Below are 24836 nucleotides of genomic sequence, written 5' to 3'. Positions count from 1 at the left end.
AGGGGGGTGTCCCACTGCGCGCCTAGCGAGAACAGGCAGGAAGGGGATCGCGGAAGTGTGGAAAGAAGGGGGGCATCCGAACACACCGCTAGCGATAATAGAAGGGAATGGGACCGCGACAGTTGGCAAAATCGAAGGGTTCCCCATAACACACCCAAAGAGGACAGACGAGTGAGTCAGGACTGTGGCGGGAGGGACTCTAATGGAACCTCTAGCCAAGGTACATTGAGGGCGGCGATAAAGGCAAGAAGGATTGATGTACTGAGACTCAAATCAGAAGTGGAGGAAATAGTGGAAGGCACACTGCCACTAGAGAGAATCGAACTCTATGAACCAGATGAACTATTGTTTGTGGCGAAAGATGTTACTCGAAGGGCTAGGACAGCTCATGAGAAACTGTCTGAGTTAGAGAATAAGTATGCTGTGGATTTGACAAGGACGAAAGCATTACAGGGTGGCCATAGGTTGCAGTACTCGGACCAAGATCTAGAAGAGAAGAGGGTGATCGGATTAAAAACCCACATCAGGGAACTGGTGGTGGGACTCCGAACATGGACCCAATTAGACAAATGGGAGGAAAGGTGGTCAAAGAAAAAGAGCGCTAGGAGAAGCACTATTGAGACATCCCCGGGAGGTGGGTTGATGCATGCAGAGGCGTACCCCTTGCGGGAGGTGGCTCACGGGGGATATGTACATGTACCCTGGAGTAGGGTGGATTTGGCTGCCTTTACGAACTCGTTTCCGAAGTTGCGCGAGAATCCAGTGGAATGGTACCAACAGGTAGAGAGGTTCGTCAAGATCTCGAAGGTACTGTGGATTGACCTAAACACACTGTTTGACATTGTGGTTCCAGGAGACCTGTGGATAGCGTGTAAGGTCAGTGTTGAATGGCCCACAGTGGAGCCAGACCGAGATGCTACCACGAATGGACCCTCACCCAGGGTGATGGTAAAGTATGAGCAGGCGATCACGTGGTTGAAGACTAAGGTACCACCACAGGACATTGACTGGGTGAAGATAGATCCGACTAGGCAGGAACCGAAGGAGACAGTTCACGAGTTTTATGAGAGATTATTGCAGATTTTTAAGCAGTACAGCGGATTGGATGTGATGGACCCAAAGGATATGGGACAGTTCGTGTCCAAGTTTGTTCTGGGATTGAGACCTGATATTTGTCTCATGATACAAGAACATTTGATTTGTTGGCAGAACAAGCCTCTGGACGAGGTCTTGAGGTATGCGAGGTATTGCAGTGATGAGATAGATTCTAAGACAAAGAAGCTTAAGGATAAACTGATGTTAGTCCAGATGCAATCGGGAGGACAGGGCCAGTCAGGAAACGGAACCTTAGGGAGAAGACAAGGGGGACAGAAAAGGGACTACGAGGAAGGCCCAAGACCAAGGATAGACCTGGCGACTCTGAAAAAGACGACCAAGTGTCATCAGTGTCACGAGGTCGGACATTGGAGACGCGAGTGTCCCCATAACCCAGAAAATCAAATACAGGAAGAAGAGGAGGAGGAGGTACAAGCCCCTCCGGTACAGAAAGTAACAGTAACCAAGTACAAGACGGCTAAAGGGAGGACTTCAGCCCCTAGGGCTACGGTTCCCCAGCCACTGAGGATTTCAACAGGGAACAAGGTTTACAAGCAGATGCCTCTCATAATTGAAGGGGACGAGTACTATTACTTTGACCCAGTCACGGGACGGTGCCTGAGTGGGGAGGAAGACTGTACCCTCGGGGCAGTTCTGGAGGTAGGGTAGAGGGGACCATTCATAGAGGTAGATGTAGATGGACATCCAACCACCTTTTTGGTTGATACTGGTAAATGTAAATGTAAATGTACAGGAATTTATATAGCACAAATCACCGAGCGGTTTCTAAGCGCTTGCTTAGGGAACCAGTCCTGGTATTCCCCTGTGAGATAACCCCGGCAGGGTATCCGCAAGGTGAAAGCCAGGCATTCCGCCGCGAGGGGCCGTTGTGGAGATTAAGCAAGCTATTGCCCAGAGTCGCAGAGTGTGAACCCGTGAATCGAGTAGGCACCGAAGCGAGAATTGTCGAGTCCATGGACATTTTAGGACTCAAGACCCCGCCGAGCCGGGAATTGAACCCTGGTCCCGGGCTGACTTCTGCTTCCAGGTCTGCCTCCTCTAACCAGTGAGCCACACTTCTCCACTGGTGCTTCCCGTTCTACTGTACGGTCTGCAGTAGTCCCCAACTTGCCCCTTTCAGGACAGACTATCCAAGTTGTAGGCGTTGCAAACAGAAGAATGACAAACCCACTGACTGAACCAGTCCCAGTGAAGATCGGGAGTTTCAGGGACAACCACCAATCCGTAGTGTGTGAATCCAGTCCTGTGTGTCTGTTGGGGAGGGATCTCCTGTGTAAACTCAATTGTACCATCTACTGTACCCCGAGAGGAGTGGAGTTGCAGACAAATGACGATGATGCTGCCTTTAAGGTTGCAAATACACATGTGTGCATAGAATTGTATCCGGCTTTAACTGTGGAGGAACTCCCTTGGGATTTGAGGGACTCCGTCTCACCGGAAGTGTGGGACTTTACAGGAGAGGAGATCGGGTTGATTAGAGGAGTGGAGCCAGTTAAGATTCAAGTGAGGCCGAATGCTGAGTTCCCAAGAACACCCCAATACAAGCTGACTCCGGAGACGATTGCAGGGATAAGACCTGTGATCGAATCCATGATTAGACAGGGACTTCTAAAGGAAGTCATGGGCAGTCCATGCAACTCCCCGATCATGGGTTTGCAGAAGCCTAGCGGGAAGTTCAGGATTGTGCAGGATTTGCGAAAGGTGAACAACATAGTTGTTCCATGTTGTCCAGTGGTACCGAATCCGTCAGTGATACTGTTTCAGATACCATTCTAAGCCGAATGGTTTTCTGTGATAGATTTGTGTCAGGCTTTCTTTTCGATCCCCTTGCATGAGGAGAGCCAATTTCTTTTTGCGTTCAAAATGGAGAATCGTGTTCTAACGTGGTGTCGTATCCCCCAAGGGTATACGGAGAGCCCATTGATCTTTAATCAGTTATTGAAGAAGAATCTTGAGAGTCTGGTACTGCCGCAGAACTCCGTTCTCGTACAGTACATAGACGATCTCCTTGTTGCGTCAGAGACAGAAGATGCTTGTAGAATTGACACCATTGCCTTGTTGAACCATTTGGCAGAGAATGGACACAAGGTATCCCCCAGCAAGTTACCGTACTGTTTATCTGAAGTACAGTATCTGGGTCACAGAATAGAGAAGGGAAAGAGGAAAGTGTCGCCTGACAGGATTGAGGCGATCATGAGAATGATGGTGCCTTCGACCCAGAGAGAGGTTAGGATGTTCCTGGGTATGGTTGGCTACTGTCGCCAGTGGATTGCCAATTTTTCCCTGAAGGCGAAACCTTTGCAGAAACTGACGCACAAGGACGTAAGTGATCCAGTACCATGGGACAAAGACTGTATGATGGCTTTCCTTGAGCTGCGAGAGGACTTGTGTCGCGCTCCGGCGTTGGGAATGCCTGATTACGCCAAACCATTTTCACTGTTCTGTTGTGAGAGAGAGGGGTGTGCTTTGGCAGTCTTAGCACAGGATCATGGAGGAGTCCGTAGACCAGTTGCTTATTTCTCGGCTACCTTAGATCCAGTAGCCGCAGCGTTGCCCGGATGTCTCAAATCCGTTGCTGCAACAGGTGTCAGCATTGAAAGATGTGAAAGTATTGTGATGGGACATCCACTGACTGTACATGTTCCCCACTCAGTGGAGCTGTTGATGACCAGGACCAAGACGCAGCACTTGACAAACAATAGGCTCATACGCTACGAGCAGGTTATACTTGCTGCGGAGAATGTGCCCCTTAGGAGGTGCTCAGTCTTGAATCCTGCTACTTTGATGCCATTACCAAGTGATTTAGACAATGATTGTGAAGACCATGATTGCCTTGATGTGACTGAACTGTGCACCAAACCCAGGCCGGATATTGTTGATGAGCCACTGGTAGACCCTGATGAAATTTTCTTTGTTGATGGCTCATGTGTAAGGGACAATACTGGTCAGTTGAGAGCAGCTTTTGCTGTATGTACTATTACTGGAATAGTCGAAGCGGCCTGCCTGGAAGGAGTACATTCCACTCAGGTGGCTGAAATAATTGCGTTGACGCGTGCCTGCCTGGCAGCCAACAAAATTCGGATCACCATATATACTGACAGCCAATATGGGTTCGGTGTGGTTCATGACTTCGGTCAGTTGTGGTCTCAAAGGGGATACATGACATCATCAGGTTCCCCTATCAGGAATGGATAATTTATCAGATTGCTGTTGGAAGCTTTGCAGGGTCCAGCAGAGATAGCCGTTGTGAAATGCACTGCACATACAAAGGGTACTGACTTTGTTTCCCAGGGAAATCGCTATGCTGATGAAGTGGCACGTTACTGTGCTGAACAGGGATACTCATTTACTGAACAAACTGTCGAAGGGGCACAGGGAAGGACTGAGTTAAGCATGATGCTTGAGGTGGCAGATACCTGGGAAGAATTGAAGAGCATGCAGGAGCAGGCGTCAGACTATGAGAAAAGGGTGTGGGAGATGGCTGGTTGTGTCAAAGGAGAGTTGGACTTGTGGGTTTCGGCTGATGGGAGAGCGGTGTTGCCGAATGAACTGGTGAGTCCGATGGCACGACAGATACATGGTCCTGTACATTTGGGGAGAGATGAGATGATGCGGGTGTTCAGACAGACTTGGTACAACCCGAAATTCCGAACGGCTGCGGTAGCAGTATGTCAGAGGTGTGTTACATGTCAGCAAATGAACGTTGGGAAAAGAACACCAGTTACAATGGGTCACATTGGGAGGTCCGGCGGACCTTTCTATAGGATGCAACTGGATTTCATTGAGATGCCGAGGTGTAATCGCCTCAGGTATGTCTTGGTGATCGTGTGTGTTTTTTCCAGGTGGGTTGAGGCATACCCAACTCGTAGGTGCGACACACTCACAGTAGCAAAGTTATTGTTGAGGGAGCTAGTGCCACGTTTCGGGGTTCCAACCTCTTTGGAATCAGACAGAGGGACGCATTTTAATAGCGAAGTTGTGAAGATGCTCTGTTCTGTGCTGAATATTGACATTGACCAGAGACTGCATTGTAGTTACCGACCAGAGGCTTCTGGCATAGTGGAACAAATAAATGGAAGCCTCAAGGCTCGAATGGCGAAAGTGTGCTCATCTACGTCCCTGAAATGGCCAGATGCATTACCGTTGGTGTTAATGAGCATGCGTAGTACGCCAGACAGGTGGACAGGACTCTCACCTCACGAAGTATTGATGGGGAGGGCTATGAGACTGCCATCTATTCCTACAACGGCCTTGATAAATATCACAGATGATCTGATTCTTGATTATTGCAAAGGACTTTCTGATGTCATCCATTCTGTGTCCCTTCAGGTGCAGGCTGCTGAAATTCCGGCATCTAGAGACCTTTGTCACGACCTGTGCCCGGGTGACTGGGTCCTGGTGCGGAAGCACGTAAGGAAAAGCTGCCTGGATGTGCGCTGGAGAGGACCGTTTCAGGTTATCTTGGTGACGAACACTGCCGTGAAGTGTGGAGGATTGCCAAACTGGGTCCATGCTTCTCACACCCGACGAGTTCCAGCACCTCTGGAAGAAACAGCTCCCCTTGTAGACGAAAATCCAGCTGTGGAGGAAGATCCACTAGAGGGGACAAGTCAAGCTGTGGAGGTGTCTGAAGAGGCTGGTAACTCATCTGATCAAGCTGAAGGAAATCACGACAACAGTGACACTGAGTCTGCCTCTGAATTGGGGAAGTGGCTGTGAAGGCGATTTGAGCGCAGAGCAAGCTGAAAGTAGTGATGAGCAGGGCGTGCCAAGAAGAAACAGAAGGGTGAGACGAGCAGAGGCTCATTGGCCTGGGAGACGGAGGCGACTGAACGTAAGATTGGTTTCCGAAAGAGATCTTGCCCCTGTATCTGAAGAATCAGACCAAGAAGAGGGAGAACAAGAACCAGAGCAAGGAGGTCCGAGAAGGTCAAGGAGGGTGAGAATACTTTGTCGGAAATACGCCACTCCTGAGTGGATCTACCTTTTGACAAATGCCCGGTGTACTGAGATCAGGGAGGGTGAGGGCGGTGTCGGTGACCAGTACGACCCCAAATGTTAAGTTGGAAGTGGTGCTGTTGGTACCAGGACTTGAAATCGAAGGCGTACTGACACTCACCATTCCTAATCCCCCTTACCTAAGCAAGATACGTGATTTAATCCTGGATAGACTGATTTTTCCTACATTTGGTCCCGAAATACCATCTTACGAATCGGTTGTGCTTCGCATGGAACTTTTGGATTATGTGCTAATGGCAGTTGGAGCAAATATTATCATAGACTACTAAAGACTTTGTAAATGGGTGTTGAACAAACCTAGGGCCGACTGGAAGAAGAAGAAATTTAGGGAGTTTCCACAGAGGACGGAGAAGGGTTAGGGTTGTCTGTTGCTGATGATAGCGAAGATCATGTGCTAACAAAAGATAGGGGATTTCCGCTTTCAGAGGTGTGGTTCGAGAGACTCAAATAACCAAGAAAGAGACTTTGGATTGTTGCTGAAATCGAACTACATTGTTCCGAGACCATGGAGGCTGGAAACCCGACTCGTAGGGCTAAGTGCATTGTAGGCACCCTTATAGGAGGAGTGATATTCCTTATTTTCTTAGTAGTTATAGTTTCCTATTTTGCACCACATGAGCAGGCAGTGAAGGTTGAGGGAACACCGACACCTACCACTTCTAGCAAGAAAGACGTCAAGGTAGGAGCAGAAAAGGCCTTGCTGGAAGAGGAGAGTCGTAGGTTACATACGGATCTGTCTAAAGGCAATTTTGGACAGAATGCATATGCAAAGTTGTTGTATGAATACATTGATGCGATGGATGCGAAAGACTGCTATGTGTGTATGCAATTGCCGGCTTCAGTAGATGAGGGTATTAGATACTATCACCTTCCATTGACATATGGAATTTCATGTAGTTTGCTGCTTAGCATATTTTATGGGAGAAACCATTTTGAATATTTCTTCTCGAATTATGATGCTGTGTTACCAGAAGTCCCTGCTTATAAACACCTGAATTAGTTCGATTATTATAAGTCAGAGGATAGACTTGGGTACTTTTTCATTCCAACACAAGAGTTAGACACCTCATATGCACACCGACACAATTTGACATGTTTGTTATCAGAGACAGAGAAAAAGTTCATAGAACAAGTTGAGGACAGGTACAAAAGGCAAAAACAGTTGCAAGATTCAGGGCAAGGTAAAGTTGATTGGACGGACGAGGAGAAGCAGCACAAGTCAAGAGGGAGTTATGGTCCGATAGCTCTAGATGAAGTGCAGTAAGGGAAGTTGTGTATTCACAGACCACAGACGTATTATGAGAATGTGTATGTGGGTCACACTACATGTGAACACACTTTCACACTGGAGTATTACACGAAGGATTTCCTGAAGAGCGTGGTGCAGGTGATCCCTACTGTTTACTTTGTCTGCGGAAGGAATGCGTATGTAAGATTGCCGGAAAAATGGTATGGGACGTGTTATCTAGCAATCATTTTTCCCAAGATTTACCATACTGAGGATTTTGCTCTTTTGGAGGGAGGACGGCAGACGAGGGTAAAGCGAGGTGAAAGTGCTGGTGCATTAGTTGGAGATGTGTTCAGAGCAGTGATACCTATGTTGGGAGTGATTTTGAATGACGTGAAGATACGGCGGTTGGCAACTGTGGTGGATGAACTGTCAATGAGTACAGCTAAGTCATTAGTGTTGGTTGAGGGTGAGATGTTGTCGATAAGGACAATGGTTTTACAGAACCGTCTTGCTTTAGACGTCCTTCTAGCAAAAGAGGGAGGAGTCTGTAAACTCTTGAAGGTCCAAGAATGTTGCACGTATATTCCAGACCATTCCAAGGATCTGAAGAAATATATAAGTAACATTACTGCCATTCATTATGAAATTGGGGATTTGACGCAAGAGAACGTGTGGGAGAAGGTTGGCAAGGGAGTTGGAAATGTTGGAAACTGGTTTGCAAACTTGGGAAGGAGTTTCCTTGGGTTTGTACTGAAACCCCTTATCATAGCTGTGGCCTGTGTGATTGGATTGTGGGGTTTAGTAAGAGTGTACAAGTGGTATAGGTCAAGGAGGTTGGAAAGATCGATGAGAGTACAAGAGCAAAGAATGGAGAATTTGCAGGACAATTAATATCGGAGCTTGAGAGCATTGGAGATGCTCAAGCGAGGGAAAATGGCGACAAGCTCTGTTTAACTCAGTTCTTACCCCTAGGGATGTTGATGATGGTGATGACACAGGTCATCAAAGGGGGGAACTGACAGAGCGCCAAACAGGAGAAAAAATGTTGTAGGGGTGTACCATATGTACAAGTAGTTAGCACCCGCATATATAGAGGACTTACTAATCGTGTTCAAACTGTAATGTAGGGTTGAGGACTAATGTATTCGGTGTTAGAAATACATGTAGAGCTAATGATAAGAGTTTTGAAAATCACTAATGCTGCTCTAACATAGAAATGTCGTTTGACGTGAAGCCTTTCACTAATAAGAGGTGTTTTAGTAAAATCACCACTATGTATTTAGTTCGGCTTTATTAAAGCTCATAGTGTACCTTTTATTTGTTGTACAAGTGCTTGAAGTAAAAATGTATTTGCTTAAAGATGGAGGCCTAAGAAACGAACGAGATGCTCATGTTAGGGTGTTGGGCCTATAACCATGCAAAGGCCCAGTTTATGGAAAATTGTGTAGGCCTGACTGAAAATGTTTGCTTGGCATCAAAGTCGTAGAAATGTTCTATAAAGAAGGCTGCTTTAGCTAAAGTCAATTGCAACATTAAAGAATTTGTGAGCCGATTCACATGTATTCCTTTTCAGGTGTCGGATCAAGTAGACAGTGAAGTAGAAGGGCCCATTGTGTATGAGTGTTAGGATGCTAGACTCAGACATGGAGGAGTAGCCGAGGAATTCATGGGAGCAACTTGAAGCGAAGGAAAGTCTGGGACCCAAGGACGTCTTAACGGACAAAGATGGAGGTGTGCCATGATGGAAAATTCTGAAAATCAACCTCTTTGAGAGGGGCGTACCTGAAGGTGTGTCGTCTGCATTGTGGGGTTTTTGTATTAGGGACAGCACCCCGAGGGAGAAGGCAGAGCAGATGAGCTGAAGGACTAGAGGGAGCGGTTGGTTACCTGAGAGCATAGCTATGACTGAGGAGACTCTAGACTAACAGAGAGAAAGTGAGTGAACTTCTTTGGAAGTCACCACTGCTGACACCTTTATTAGGTTGGGCTATTGCTGAGTAGGGATGTCACTTAGTGTAGTGTAGGGACAGATTAACCTGATTTATACTCTTTTCCAATGCATACTAGAACTCAGGTTATAGCAATTCTTGTTAGCCTGATGATCCTCGAATTGATCCTTGTAATATTCATTAGCCGTCTGAGACTATTCCGTAGGGTTATGTTTGTATTAGTGCCTGTTTATCTTCTGAACCTTCTGTTGAGGTGTTTATACCTTCAGTTGTTTTTGGTTATGTAATAAATCTTCAAACTTAGTCCTAGTCGGTGGTTCTTTGGGGAAACAGTGGGAACCGTTACAATTTATTGATTTTTGTGAATAGATTGCCTAATTCATTCCATGACAGGTAAAAAGGTCTAGTCGATCTGAGATGGGATTTGCAGAAAAATGATAAGCAGACTTTAGAAAGAAAATCCCGCCCTTTCAGTCATGGTTGGATAGGAAATGGCATTAACCCCACAGGCTAAGCCACGTGTGCCGTTTACATGCAAGCTGAACACCGCTTGCCTTAACCAATCACATGCCTTAATCACGCATATGCGTGGTTAGGGCAGTCAGTGGTCTAGTTGCTAAGACTGGAAGGAAGACCAGAGAGAGGAAGGATCGGACTTGTGAGGAGATCGCAGTTTGGTAAGTAAGGCTTCGGGGGGTAGTTTTCAGTGGGGGTGGAGGGAGTTTTCAGCGGGGTCGATTTAGGGCTCAGGGCAGGGAGCAGGTCGTTTTTGAGGCTTGGGTCAGTTTTAGGGCAGGGGTTGGGGTCGTTTTTAGGGCTTGGGTTGGGTGTATAGCAGGGCTGGAGGATGGTTTTTAGGGCTCAGGGCGAGAGGCTGGGTAGTGTTTAGGGCTGGAGCGATGGGGACTGCAGTGCTGGGTGCTGGTTTTGAGGGCTCAAGGCCGGGGTATGTACTTTACTACGCATCTAACTTTACCAAGCATGCCTTTACAACGAAATGTGTTGTAAAGGCATGCGTGGTAAAGGCATGCGTAGTAAATTAATGCATGGTTAAGAAACATTTGCAGTTGTGACAGCATTGATGAAGCACACGTGGTTAGCCATTCATGCTTCTGTCATACAACCTGGACTGACACCAGGAAGCAAAGATGTATCTATCAGGCATATGTAGTGAAAACAACGGTGCACTATGGCCCCTCCCTCATATTTTACCGGAAGAAACGGCACCGATTGTGTCAGAGACCTGACACAAGACAATCATGCTCACCTTGGTCTCCCTCCAGATTAGCACCCACACTGAGAAACATGGATTTGTGTACTAAAGGCTTTCATTACATAGCACCTAGAACCGAATATACGAAACCAAAAGGTAACATTAGTCACTTATATATATGCAAAAGCAAGCAAAGATAGTATACATAACACCTACATGGACTATACTTAATTGTGAGTACCTAGTAAGCAGCACTTACAAGAGATGAGGTACAGAATCCACATACCTGAACAAAGGCTAAATGTAGCCCAAGAGGATAGCCCAGTGATCGTCCCAAGCTATGTTTAGGTAAGAAGCCAAATGTCCTTGGAGATGTTCCTCCCTGAATCAAAGAGCCCTTATCCTTGCTCTCACAAACACCATTGCACCCTATAGTCATAGTTCTCACTAGCATGTGTGAGAAGGTGTTCTTGTGATCAGGAAGTGCACTGAGAACAGTAATGTGCAAAATGTAGCTATTTAGCTAGACACATTGACTAAGCTATAGGTCTCACTAGCCCTACACGTCTCATGTACCTTATAATAAATACATCAATGGTGGACATTAATTACATAAACACATACACAGAGAACAGAGACACCCTATCATAAAAACAATGCTAATAAAAAAACATAGGCCTGCCATTGTTAAAACACATGGCATTATGCAAAAGACACAAAGCTATATATCAAATGTTGTGGGTCATATGACAAGGCTGCAAAGGTCTGACACAGCAGTAAATAATAATGTGCACACAAGAACTGTGGATCAGAACAAACCTGGAGGAAGACAGACTTTGCTGCAATATTTAAATTACATCGAAGGAGACACCGTTTACAAAAAAAAGAAAATATGCATTCATATGTATATTATAATTATAAAGGTTTTAGCACAGAATTTGCCTCTACAACTATCATTGAATGTTGTTTCAGAATCGCAACTTACGAGACTCAATATGTAAATCAAAAGATGGCCCACAGCATTGAGTTTAATACCCAATGGGTATACATTTAAGGTTCCCTTCAATGGAAGATGCTCACTGGTCCCTTCTGTTAATTAGAACCAGGCAAATCAACTATCCTTCCAATGGATAATGAAAACCCATTTTTTAAAAACTACTATTCACAGAAGTCATACAAAAGAACATGCAAAAAACGAGAATGACAGCTGTAAACAACTTCAAACACCTATCTTCACGTGCACAAATGAAAATCCACCATGCAGCCCCCCTGCGAACCACAAGGTAAACAATACAACACACAAGACAACGTTTTTGCTGAACCCTGTTAACGCCTTAACGGAGGCCACGATTTTGTGGAAGTGCGGCACTTCAGCAAAACGGGCGGGGCCGCGTCGGCCATTGGCCGACGGCAGAACTGGGGAGGTAGTGCTGCCGTCGGCCAATGGCCGATGGCAACACGGAACGGGTTAATAATGCTAGTCCCAATTTACTGTTCTGGTCATACAACTGCACTGAAAGGGAAAAAATTCCCAAAATGCCACAATGGCAGGACAGTGGCATAACAGATGACATGCCCAGCTTGTCTACCAGTAAGTACAGGTCTGTGACGAGGTTTCCCTCAACACAATCCCTGATTTTCGAGTGTGAGGCTCCCTCGGGAAATAGCCAACTCGTTTGCTCCACATGAAAAAAGATGTTCTTCCCTTGAAATATCAATAAATCTTTTTATATCTTTTTCTAACTCCACCAGTTGGAACAGGGTGGAGAAGGGTTGTCCCTTGCCATTCCTGTATAATTCCAAGCGAGATTATACAAGGTGAGAGAACAATATCAATGGAACCAAGATGTGGGGTGCAGCACTGTAATGAGGAAGACTTGCCCAAAGCAGCATCGACAATGGGATACAAATAACCTCAACCTTAGTCTGCAAGATGAGAAGTAGCTCGCCACCAGCCACACATATGAGACCAGAGAACAGCAGGAGAAAAGCCAAGAAAAATCGCATTAAAAGAGAGGGACAGTCTGACATCAAATGAAGGACCAAAAAGACAGCAACCTCAAGGGGTGAAGCCAACAGACCCTGGACAATGAGCAGGTGGTCAAACCAGAAAAGACAGACCACAAAGCCACTGAAAGAACCTGAGCTCCAAACAAAACATGCAGACCTCCTGCAGTCTTAAAGTGCAACAGCCTGAGCATCTCTCACTAAAAAGGCTCAAAAAGACTATGGGCCTGATTTTGAGTTTCGTGGGTGGAAACGACCTCACAAATGTGACCGATAACCCACCCACCTTATTAGGATGTAATGCACTCGTAGTAAGGCAGACAGAATATCCATCAAGCTTGTGACAGAAAACCTACTCGCCAAGCTCTAAATCAGGCCAGGATCCGGGTCAAGGATGTACAATTCTTGGATAACCAGATTGCTGCAAGGCCGGAATGGAGCAGGCGCATAGGTCGACTTGGACGCTTAACTCGTTCCGCAACCCGATAAGCTCCAGAGGATTCCCTCCTCCACCTTCAATTAACCCGCAACCCGACTTGACGCCTCGGCGATCTATGCGCCTGCTCCATTCCGGCCTTTCAGCAATCCGGTTATCCAAGAATTGTACATCCTTGACCCGGACCCTGGGGATCTACAGACCCCGCCAGGACACACCTCTGCCACCTTGGCTCCCACGCAGAATGTCAAGCTGTTTTCTATAATTACACCTCGCCGTGACCTAATCTCGTACCCCAGTGATTGGGCCTGGGCCATTGTTTGTGCTCCTCCTTGGCTGGACTTTCGCCGCCATTCCTGACGCATTCATACCTTTCCAAGCACTATGGTTCCAACTTGCGACCATTGTCCTGATGAAGGCCTGGAATCAATCAGGTCGAAACGCCGTCGACGACTCAGCACAGAACTTTGGCGCTGTTGTGGTCAATTCATTTATCCAAAGAATTTAAAACAACATTTGTACATAATTTTATGTTTTCATTGACCACTTTGTTATTAGCTCTTAATGTTTTCGCCATTCACGCTGTTCCTGTCACACTCTTGTGTCACTGTGCCGTCACCCATCACCAAGCACGCACAGTGCTCACTTGTGTGTTATGGTCACCATACAATTAAATGTCCTGTAGTGCTGATATACCTACTGAACAATAATAATTGCTTCTCTTCACCTTCTTCTTTCTGTTGTGGTCTCCTTCCTCCTTTCCCTTCGTCCTCCGTGATGTATATTACTGTATTTAAATGCCCTTGTTAAATGACTTCCAGTTGAGACATTGTTATTACATTCACATGCAGCACAACTGTATACATTGACCTTAGAAGAAGGGAAGGCTCATATGCAAACCAAGCAGAGCAGATATCAGTGACTAGCATGAAACACAATAAGTCCTCATGGCAGCTCGAAAGAGATGTCAAGTATAATCGCCAATCCAAGAAATGGCTTAGCAAATGGAGCTGAGCCAGGACCCAAACACAACGAGATGATTGCTCATCTGAGGAATGAGCACAAAACACCCAAACACTGGCAAACCAATAGGCCTACCAAAGCCCATTAATCTCCTGGCCCTCAAACACAAGACCAGCTGACTTTTCACTGGCTAAATGTGAGCCTGGGAACTTCACCACCAACTCAAACAAAGAAAAACTGTTAAAAAACAGAAGACTGCAAACACACTCTATGAGAGAATCTTGGGAACACTCATGCCTCCTGAAGGAGACATGGAACAAACTGTGCAACAGTTGTAGGAAGCCAAACAGGAGTTCCCAAATAGCACCTACCAATGGAGTTACCCACCGAGACATTCCTTGAAGGGAAGCCCGCCATGGCAAAGTGGACAGCCAGGGCCCACAAATTGTTGCACACCGCAGTGGAGCATAACCCCATCAGTCCAACATCAGACCCAGACTTAAATACCATAAACAGAGGAAGACAGCGCCAGGAAGTGAACAAAGGAATCAGGATACATGGAGACACTGAGTAACCTTGAAACAGGCACATAGTTAACCCTGTTGACTCTACATCCCACAGGCATCCAAAGCTCTTGCCGCCCACACCTCATCACAAAGGTAGCAATGGGCAAGAGGGACAGGTATCTCCAGGCCCCAGGGGGAATAAACAGGTTTTGTCAGGAGGGATAAAGAATCTCAAAAATCAGATCATGCTACTGATGCTAAGGGCAGCACATTAGAATAAACTCATCACTCCGTCCACTGGCAACAACCCCTCACCAGTTGACAAATGGACCAAAGGGCAGCCAAAAGACATGCTCTAAAGCAGTCGTACCAGGAGCTGAGATCCCAGCTGGCCAAATCCTCCGATCTCAGCTTAAGCCAGAGGTGAAAGAGAGCCCCAATGCCCAGGGTGCATGAGCCACCATGCAACCCAGCCCGCTCATCCCTAGCCTTACAAAATCCACCATGGAGAGTGGGCAGTGCCTGCACCTGGAAAAGCAGGACCAGTCTCAGGTCAAAAGCAAAGGCTATTTATGCTGCTCACACAAGCTACTGTCAGTGTTGGAAACCTTGAGTGTCAACAATATCCCTTGAATCATGTAAAGCGGAAAAACACAAGCCCCACAGGCTAAATCAAAAGGATATGTAAGTTATCTACCAGGTGTCAGCTTGGGGAATCAAAGTCACCAGTCTCCAAAGAGGACACAGAAAAAAAGGAAATGAAAATGACCATGTTGCACCCCTGTAGTCAAGGAGGTAGAGAGGTTAGTAAAAAAAAAAGTTTATTGAAATTTCAAGGAAATATCAGGGACCAAGGGAGTTGATATTCTACAGGCTAAGACTCACCATCAAAGAGAAAGAACTGTAACGGGGAAGACGGACAATTTGACGAAGAATGATCAAGAGACTCCAGTGAATTAAACAAACGTGGACAGAAAGACCTGCCTTTTTCAATTCTAAAACAAATTCTTCTTCTTGAAGCAATTGATACAATAAACCTACCATAAATGTACGCTGTAGCTTTACAATTGACTTGAAAATAACAGAGGAATACACAGAAATCCACTATGAAGGAACTGTCACTACAAGGCCTTTATAGGAAGGTGGTTTGGTTCCATCACTTACCTCTGTCCGATTGAAGTCTCTAGTCTGTTGATTAATTGGAGTTGGTTCCCGATAAGAATCGTACAACGTGCAATCCAGACTTGGGGAGGGTGAAACTAGAGGAAAAAAAGATAATAAGTAAAAGTTTATGCAACTTGAAGACTCAATTTTTCATACACATTAGCAGTGGAATTCATACCTAAATCAAGGCCCTAAGACTTCTAGCCATAGAAATGTAGCTCGCCATTATTTGGATCACAGACTTTCTGCTAAATAGTAAAATATCACAAATATGTTTTTCAGATCAGAAAATACCACTTTTGATATATAGATCAAACACAATCAATTATTTATATATGCCCAAGAAACATAATGTACATTTTATGGATACAATGGAAGCAGAAAGGAACAATTAATTGCTCTTAATGTATCTTTCAGCCCCACCCAAAAATAACTTCTTCCCACACAGCTGTGTCAATGTGCCAGATGTTGCCCCAAGTCACTCACCTCTGTTTTTGTCCATGAGCGGGTGGGACTTTCAAACTTTGAGGTGGGATCTTTACTCTCAAACGGCAGGACTTTTATTAGATTTACGTTAGAACCCTACTCCAAAGAGTTTAATTATTGAACCCTCTATGCAGTTTTAAGATCAGAGAAGGTGATTTCAAAGTTAAAATTGAATTTTAGACTGCTTTGAATACACTATTTGGCTTTTTTTTTAACAACAAATATTATTGGTTTATAACACAAAGTGGGTGAAACCCAGTAAGCAGCATATAGGCAAATGACAGAATGCATGAACATGAGATACTGGAGAGAGCCTCACCAGGAGGTCTGAGAAACATTCGATCCAACATCCAACCCCACCACCCTCCTTCAACCCCTGCACCACACATCCCATAAGGAACAATAAATACATGCACAATAAAAAGAATAGGTCCACAGCTACAACCAATTAGCACATTAGATTGGGGAGTCATTGAAGACCAGTCGTTCAATAGGATCTATGTTTGCTGGCTGTAAAAGGAAGGACAGGTCGATACCCCTGTGTTTAGCCCACCTGGGCCAGATCTTTCCATGTTTCTGCGGGCAACCCGGTGCCTGAAATACCGCAACTTCAGCCGACACACATTTATCTAAGGCTGTTTTCCATGCCGCCACCCCGGGGGAGAGAAAGACTTCCAATGCTGCACGATGTCGCGCTTGGCTAGGGCGAGGCCTAGGAACAGGAGGCGTCTCTTATATCTGTACCCCCCATGTCTTCCGTGCTGTGAAGAAGTGTCAGTCGAGAGTCCACCAGGATGTCCCACCCCAATACCTGCCCCAGACAGGACAACACACCCGACCAAAAGTGTTGTAGTGCACCACAACTCCAGACAGTGTGAAAAAACGACCCTTCATCAGAGTTACAGCTGAGACATGTAGGGGAATAGCCCCCTTCCAAAGGCGAAGGAGAGTGTAATATATTCTGTGAAGGTATTTGAACTGGAACACTATTTGGCTTTTGAGCTTTCATTTCTTGCTCGTCACTTTTTTAAGGGTTCCTATTGGCTAAAATATAGATTCTCTGCTTTGCTTACTCAGAAGAAAAAGAAATTGAGAATAAACTAAAACATATCTCAGTGGAGACCTAGAGGGTTCTCAGTGACACCAATGCAGCAGTGGTCAAGGGGGAAACAGCGCTTACAACGCTGTTTCCACAACACATAGCTTTACAACGCAGTCGTTGCAACGAACGCGTTGTTACCACGCATGCCATTACATCGCAAGTCGTATCAAAGACTTGCTGTAGGGGGTGTGCATCACCAGGGAATGTGTTGGATTTTAAATCCAACACCTTCCCTGCTGTTGCACAAACTGGAGTAGGCATAGTAATTAATACTATTCCTAAATCCAGCGTGCCCCGGACTGCAAGTCGTTTATATGACTTGCAATGTAATGGCATGTGTGGGAACAACGCGGTCGTTGTAATGACCGCGTTGTAAAGCCATGCGTCGTGAATGTATGCATTGAAACGTCATACATTCTGGTCAAGGTGATGCTATAGCTGACCATCGTAAGGGCTGCTGTCACACTAGTGACAGCAGGCTACCAGCAGCAGCACATACACCAGCCTACAAGTCACATATCTCCCTAATGTATGACGAGTTTCAATTAACAAAATTCAACACTTTGCAGGTGATTTACTGGTTATGGTGCATCCTTACAGGTGCCACCAGCGGAAAGACCTGCATTTTCCATCATTCTGTGCCCCCCTTTCTGCACTGCAATACTGAGGTACTGGGTTTTTCAGAAGCGGTACCGAACCGGTAACCCAGTGGTGTCAGGGTACACACCCAAAGACCTCGAGTACTTTCCTGATTTAGACCACAGAAACTCAGAGTCTTCTAGGTGAAGTCAAGGATCGATTTTATTGGCTGCAACCAAGTAACAGGTCCTAGAAGTACAACAACACGGGATGTATATTCTCAGGAGACTGCTCAATCTTACAAAGCCAGGCTTCTCTTTTTATACAAAATATTCAGCTCCAGACAAACATTCTTACATTTACAGTAGACTATTCATATATTTTTACCACAAAGAAAAAGCAGAGTCATGATGACAAGCCCACATTCCAATTTGTTCAGCCCACAATAAATTACCCGGCAAGGCCCAACATTTTCATCAGATATCGGTGTACCCCCAATAAAAACGGGCACCTCCTCATCATAAAGCAAGTGAGAGAAAAGAGCAGGGGCAGGTGTGAGCAAGATTAGGCAGGGTGTGTGTGCGATGAAAAGGGTTTATGGCATGTTGTGCCTTGATGCTATCTCATTCGGCCAATGGGAGAGGAACTGACCAAACAGGTTCGGCCTGGGGCAATGATTTCAGCTTGCTCAGGTCAGAGAAAAGTCAATTAAGGTGTACGTGTCCTTTGGAATCGAATTTAGCTGTATTATAAGCCTATGTGAGGGCAGCCCACAAAATGGCTGCCGTACACAAAATGGAAGCCAAGGGTTCAAGACGAAAATGACGATTTCGAGGTGAAATCGTTACTGGAATATGACGAAAATGCTTGTACATAGTGTACTAGCCATTCTCGGTATTTTGATATAAAAATCGTCATGCTATGATGAAGTTTTATTCACGAGTCCAGAATTTTCAGAACTACAATACAAGGTGTCAGAAATGGGATCAAAACCATCAAATGTGTTGCGGTGGTACAACAATTAACAGTGGGGCAGGGACCCTTGAACTTATTCTCGAATAGGCAACACAACTGGCACAAACTGATAGAGCAGTCCTGGGGAGAGCTTTGAAAACACAGGCACAAAAGATATACATAAATAATTTCAAGATGTTGCTTTTCTCTGTCTTCATGACATCATTGCAAACATAAGGTTTCATCCCAATGTACTCATAGCTGTGTTGCAAAAGTATGGGGAGAAGACCCTGAATTTTTATTTCCCAAATTAAGAGTACCTCAAAACACCACATGACCACAAGAGAGGTGGGGACAATATGTTGCTCCTTTGAGAGCTTTGCCTACCATGATTTTAATCCAGATACCACCACTCTAAATGAGGAATTTATCAAAAATCTACCTGGAACATTTAGGCATAGATACGGAGATTCATCAACAGAAGTTATTTCTAGTCATCAGACTTTGACACAGAACAAGAGACAATAAGGCAGAGAAGGGAGAAAGAAGGAGAAAGCAGAGGGGCAGAAAAACAGTGGTCCATGGATGTAAAGATACCAATAAGCGTGAAATATAGGAGCAAAGAGAGTATGTTATTGGATGAAAGAGGCACGAGGTGACACAAAAAGCCTTCGTATTCGGCGACCCTAACGGTCGGCAGCGGCCCGATAGTCTTATGAGAATCAACTCGGCCCCTGCACTTATTTCCTTACAAATAAAGCACTGCTTACACAGTGAACATGAAGTTTCCTACAGAGTGGCATTATCGTATAGGAGACAAGATGAACAAACGTTCCATGTTAACATGTTAAACAAATAGTTGGAACTGCTAAAGAGCATGTATTTTTATTTATTACTGACCAGACTTCCTAAAATATTAAATTTCCATCTAGTGGAAAAAAAAAGGTTCTTATGCGATCCTTTTTATCTCCCTTACAGAGGGGAGACTTACAAAGACTACTGGAGGACTTCTCTTTATTCCCTTTTTCAGATACTCCTGACCTAACTAATCTTATACAAAACCATATTTTATATGAATCCATAAAATAGTATGCCAAATATCATACAGAACACCCAGAGCTTGCTGAGTAGCTCATAGAGCAGCAGTCAAAAACAGAGAAAGAATACATTACAAATTAGAGTTACTGAACCTTCTTGTAGTTTATTGGACTCCCTGATAATGTTGGTGTCTAAATCGGATTGTAGAATTAGATTTTGTACTGATGTAATGCCATCTCCAAATTTGGCTCTCATCCAATGCCTAGAGTGAATGAAATGATACAACAACCAGGAAAGGTGGTTTACCTACTCAGAAGTGATCTCACAAAGGGAAACTGGCAGATCGCTTCAACTTTGTTCAAAAAAAGAGTCATTTAATATACTGTTATACCCATTGGAACATCAGTGATGTTCGTAGATCATCTTAGCATCTCATAAAGTGTATTTGGATGTTGTCATTGCAGCAAAAGACTGGGAGAGGCATCTTGTCCATCTTAGGATAGTCCTTAATGCCATCATAACCACAGGCCTATTTGCCAATCCTACAAAATCCCTTCACAGCACCCACTGAAGTCACATATTTAGAAATGGTTAATTAGGCAGGTGGGTGATGGGGAGTTTCATCAATTCTCATGTAGACAAATATGAGTCCATCAAGTCCAAATCTTTCTCGAAAACAAAAAAAAGTTACACGCTTTCCTTGGCCTTGTGGAATTATGATATGCATTTGTTTCCCATATATACATCTATTGACAGTACCCTTTCTGTCTATGAAAACAACGACCTCATTGTTTGGATTAAGTATTTCAGGCTGCTAAACAAGCCTACATAAGATTAAAAGGCAAAGGCAGTCTTTGTAGGACCCTTGTTCTGGCTTGCCCTTGTGTCAGGTAACCATTCTACCTCCAGACGGGTGCCTTAGGATATGGCTTTGGAGTGCTGGTTTCACAACCTGCACCAGAAGAAGTAGACTGACATTTACTGTTTATCAGTTATAAAAAAAAATTGCCTCAAGAATAAAAAAAATCCACAATAGAAAAAAATGTTTGCCCACTAAATGGGCCCTACAATCACTATAGTACTACCATAGGTCATCTGCACTCCTCAAAGACCATGCTGCTCTTCTTGTTTGCTTAAAAGGCATAAGCATACTAATCCTCAATTTCGTTTGTTGGTTTTTGTCCTTATAACTCTTGCAATTTCGGACATTCCACCAGAGAACAGTTTTTGAGACCACTGTTGAATTTCTATCTATTTCTATATATTTCTATCTATTTGTTTAGTTCTGCAAAGGCTGTGGGGTAGGTATATGATGGGGTACCTACTGACAGCATCTGTATTCCTCAGAATACACAGGTATCTGAGACTCTTGTTCCTGAAAGTATACGAGACAGGAATACAGCATTGCAAATGACAAACGACTAGAAAAAAATGAAATAGATAACAATGTTGTGTCATGAAGGATGGACTGGGTGAGGAAGGACAAAAGCAGGAGAGAGAGTAGAGTCAGCGTTCAAACCAGGAAGAGACAGAGGAGGACAAATATGAGACAGATGCTAAAAGGAGTAACATCATGGATTTTACCACACAAGATGGCATTGTGATTATTTGGGAAAATGACACTGCTGCAGGTGAGAGCTGGGCACTGTGTCCTCAACCTTCACATTCCTGAGGTCAGACCATAGCTTAAGGGACAGAGTAAGACCTGCAAGACTGGCGCTACATTCCATGTCTTTGAAAATCAGTCACCAAATATCTATTTGATTGGTTCCTAATATACGACTGTAACTATATCATTGGAAGGGCGCTTTAAATAAACATGGGAGTTCACTTAAACAAATAAACCTGATTTTCCCATAATTTTAGCGTCATACTTTTCTGAACTGTAATAATGCACCAAGCCTACTAGGAGGGATGAGAAGTTTACAGGGGACCTTGAAGTTTGCCAATTATTGATGTGGAATCTCCAATTTCCATCTAATGAATCTCCTCCTTGAGCAATGACTATAACTGACAGTAAATGTTTATTGCAATTAATACCATACAGCAGTGTTTCCCAAATTGTGCGGCCTGGGCCAACTGGTGGATTGCAAACCCATTTTGGTGGGTGTGGTGTGAAAGTCCAAGCAATATATAAAGATTCCTTTATGTTCTGTATTTTTGTTGTCACATTTGCTGCACTTCAAAGACAGAGGTCAAATGTCCGCTATTTCTGCTTCGGCTTATTTTCGTTAACATGGGGACAGGTGTTTACAAACTTCTATAACTTTTCAGTCAGAGAAAGAAAAGTAAAGCAAATTATGTGGCAAGCTTGTTGGAGTACATGAAGTGTGAAAGGAAAGGCTGCACGGTGTCATTTTTTCATAACACACAACAAAATGTAAATACCTGTAAATTAACTAAACACATTCAGCAGTTAGGAGACTAACAATTAAGCACTTTTTTGTGATTCCGAAGTCTGACACTTACAAAGATTTTAAGAGGATCAGAACAAATCAAGACACATTACTTGGTGAAGTACAAATAATATTAATTGAAGCCCGATTATCACACATTATAATTTGTGTGCAATGTAGTTTTATCAGTAAAGCTGTATGTCTGTGCAAATTTAGTGACCATTTCAATGAAAAATGTCCTGCCTGAAAATGACAATGCGCTACCACACAATGCTTTAGTTACATTAGAATGTTGCCTGCCTCCTGTCCATTAAAGCTAGGTGAGTCTCGAAAGTTTGTTGTATTAAAGTAAAGTGTTAAGGGTCTAAAAGGTTTGGGAAGCATTGGCCTAGAGAGTTTATCTACTGAATTAAGAAGTGGTTCTAATCATTGAAATAAATAGGACAATAGCTTCGCACTGGTGCAAGAAAAGGGGGGGCCAATCGGCCCCCACGCAGGCATGGCGGGGCCCGGCCCCTCCCATATCCCGGTTCCTTCGTGGTGGCTTGCCCCCCGCCCTCGCCCCGGAAGTAGTTGTGCACTTCCGGGGCGAGGGGGCGGGGCCGCGACGGCGAAGGGGTTAAGAGCCTGGGGAGCGCGGGAAGCGGCCTCTTTGTGCCCGCGCTCCCAGGCTCGCTCCTCGCCCCACCGTGGGGCTGTGTAATTTTCTCAATTTTTATTTTCAGGCTCGTAGCTGCGGAGGACTGCGGGGGTTTCCTGGATCGCGTCTCTGAAGCTGAGCGGGAGAAGTTGCCGGGACCAAGCGGGCGTGGTGAGCCGGAGAATCCTAACTACGGAGGATCGCGGCGTTTCTTCGTGGATCTCAGCCCGACGCCCTGTCTGAGGCGGAGCAGGAAGAATTTGCCGTGACCAAGCGGGCGAGCGCACCGCCGAGCAGCAGTGACCGGACTCGACTGAGCATCGGGACACGAGGTATTTGACGGGGCGGGCGGGCGGCTAGACAGAGGCTCAGAAGACGTGCAGAGAGAGCCGTTTTTTGCAAAATTGTCACAACGTGTAAGGTATTCATTATCCATTTACGTAGGTTACGGATGTTTTGAACTGCTTACGTAAGTTTGAGTCCTTGGTTTTAACGAATTGAAAGCCGGAATAAGTGAGTCGTGTGTGCGCTGCCTTTTTGTGGGGAAATTGTTGAGCCTTATTAGCGCAGCAGGCAGCGCGTCAGTCTCATAATCTGTAGGTCGTGAGTTCGTGCCTCACAGAGGGCACAATATTTTAAACGATCCGTTTTGTTTACATTCCACAAACTCGGGGCAGACTCTGCTCTGGGTTTTCTACACCTAGGGGCAGAGCGTAAACGAAGTTAAGCAGGGACAGCTAGGGCAGAGGGCGGATGGGAGAACAAAGAAGGTTTCTTTCAATAAAAGCAAATTTTTGGACATAACAAAGTGCCAGAGCTCAATCAGCATAGTGAATGTGTCTACATGAAATGCAACTGATGATATGTAAAGTGCTCTGATATAATTTTAAATAGGTTTGAGATCGGTTGTGTTTATTACAAAGGTGGTTGATTTAATCAGGTTCCCCAAGGGAGTAATTGTTTCTTCACATATGAGGGCTCGACTTATTTACAATTAAAGGGCACACAAGGAATTGTTTAAAAATTTTAGTTTTATTTTAAAAGGGCTGGACTTAGCTACAATTTTAATAAGTACGTGATATCTGTTGTGTGCCTTTGCAAAAGTGGTTGCTTTGGTCGCAAGCACCAAAAAACTTCAACAGTGCGGGGACAGTCCAGTCAATAAGTTCGGTTACAGCTGGGAAGGGAGGTTTCCCATGCATAATTAGCTCGCAATTGGAATTTAACGTCATTTTCTAATTTCAGGTACACAAGACTAGGATCTTGATCCGCGTATTCCAGCTCGGGCGCCTTCAACTGGGTCAGGTACGGAGCACGGTGTGCTCGCTCATAAGAATGTCTGCAAGAAGGGGGCACGGGAATGCTAACGTGGGTTTAATGTTTCAAAAAATGATGCGCAGAATGTCTGCAATGGATAAGCGGCTGGGCAAGGTTGACAAACTAGGTAAGACCGTAGCGGAATTGGGAGCGAGGGTAGATGCCCAGGCCGGTCCATCTGGTAGACCTAAGCGGACAATAGTACCGCCCAAACCAAGGGGCGTATTTGAGACACCACCCAAGCGGGCAAGAAATAAGAGGGTGGGGGGTCGTCCAGTGAGCCCAACTCCCAATGTACCCCCAGCTACGCCTATCCCGCCACCTCAGGCCCCGTTGGGCGTCCCGGCGCGGGTACCTCAGCTGCCAGTGGCAGTGCCACTAGTGCCGGCCATTCCAGTGGCGGCACCGGTGGTGCCAGTGGCGCCACCGCCCACTCCGGTTCCCGTGGGGGGCCCGGTACCGAGTGCGGTCCCTAATTCTATGCCCGCGTCGGGTCCAGTGCCTACAGAACTGGCAGCCCAGATAGCAGCTGTTCTGCCCTGGTTAGGTGGGGGAGCGCTGCCGGCCAACACGAACCTCACAGCAGAACAACAAACATTGGTTACTCAGATATTGTTGGCTAGTGGTCGGGGCAGCACGCCACCTGCACCAGTTTCTCCCCAAACAGGTCCAGCGAACAATGGAGGTGCAGCCAAGACGGTGGAAGCGACGTTACTCAAC

The 24836-nt window shown here is 45.3% G+C and overlaps 1 protein-coding gene across 4 annotated transcripts in view; it reads right to left on the bottom strand.

The window, feature by feature from the left end:
• REPS2 (RALBP1 associated Eps domain containing 2) overlaps positions 1-24836 on the bottom strand; it is a 1083293-nt gene that overhangs the window by 418523 nt on the left and 639934 nt on the right. For all 4 annotated transcript variants that reach the window (XM_078658107.1, XM_078658103.1, XM_078658105.1 and 1 more), the window contains one exon: positions 15605-15699. In XM_078658107.1, the coding sequence (XP_078514233.1) occupies positions 15605-15699 (95 nt within the window). The remainder of the gene's footprint in view (positions 1-15604; positions 15700-24836) is intronic.

This window comes from Lissotriton helveticus, chromosome 8, assembly GCF_964261635.1.
Source record: "Lissotriton helveticus chromosome 8, aLisHel1.1, whole genome shotgun sequence".
Taxonomy (NCBI): domain Eukaryota; kingdom Metazoa; phylum Chordata; class Amphibia; order Caudata; family Salamandridae; genus Lissotriton; species Lissotriton helveticus.
This window is presented reverse-complemented; position numbering and strand designations above follow the sequence as displayed.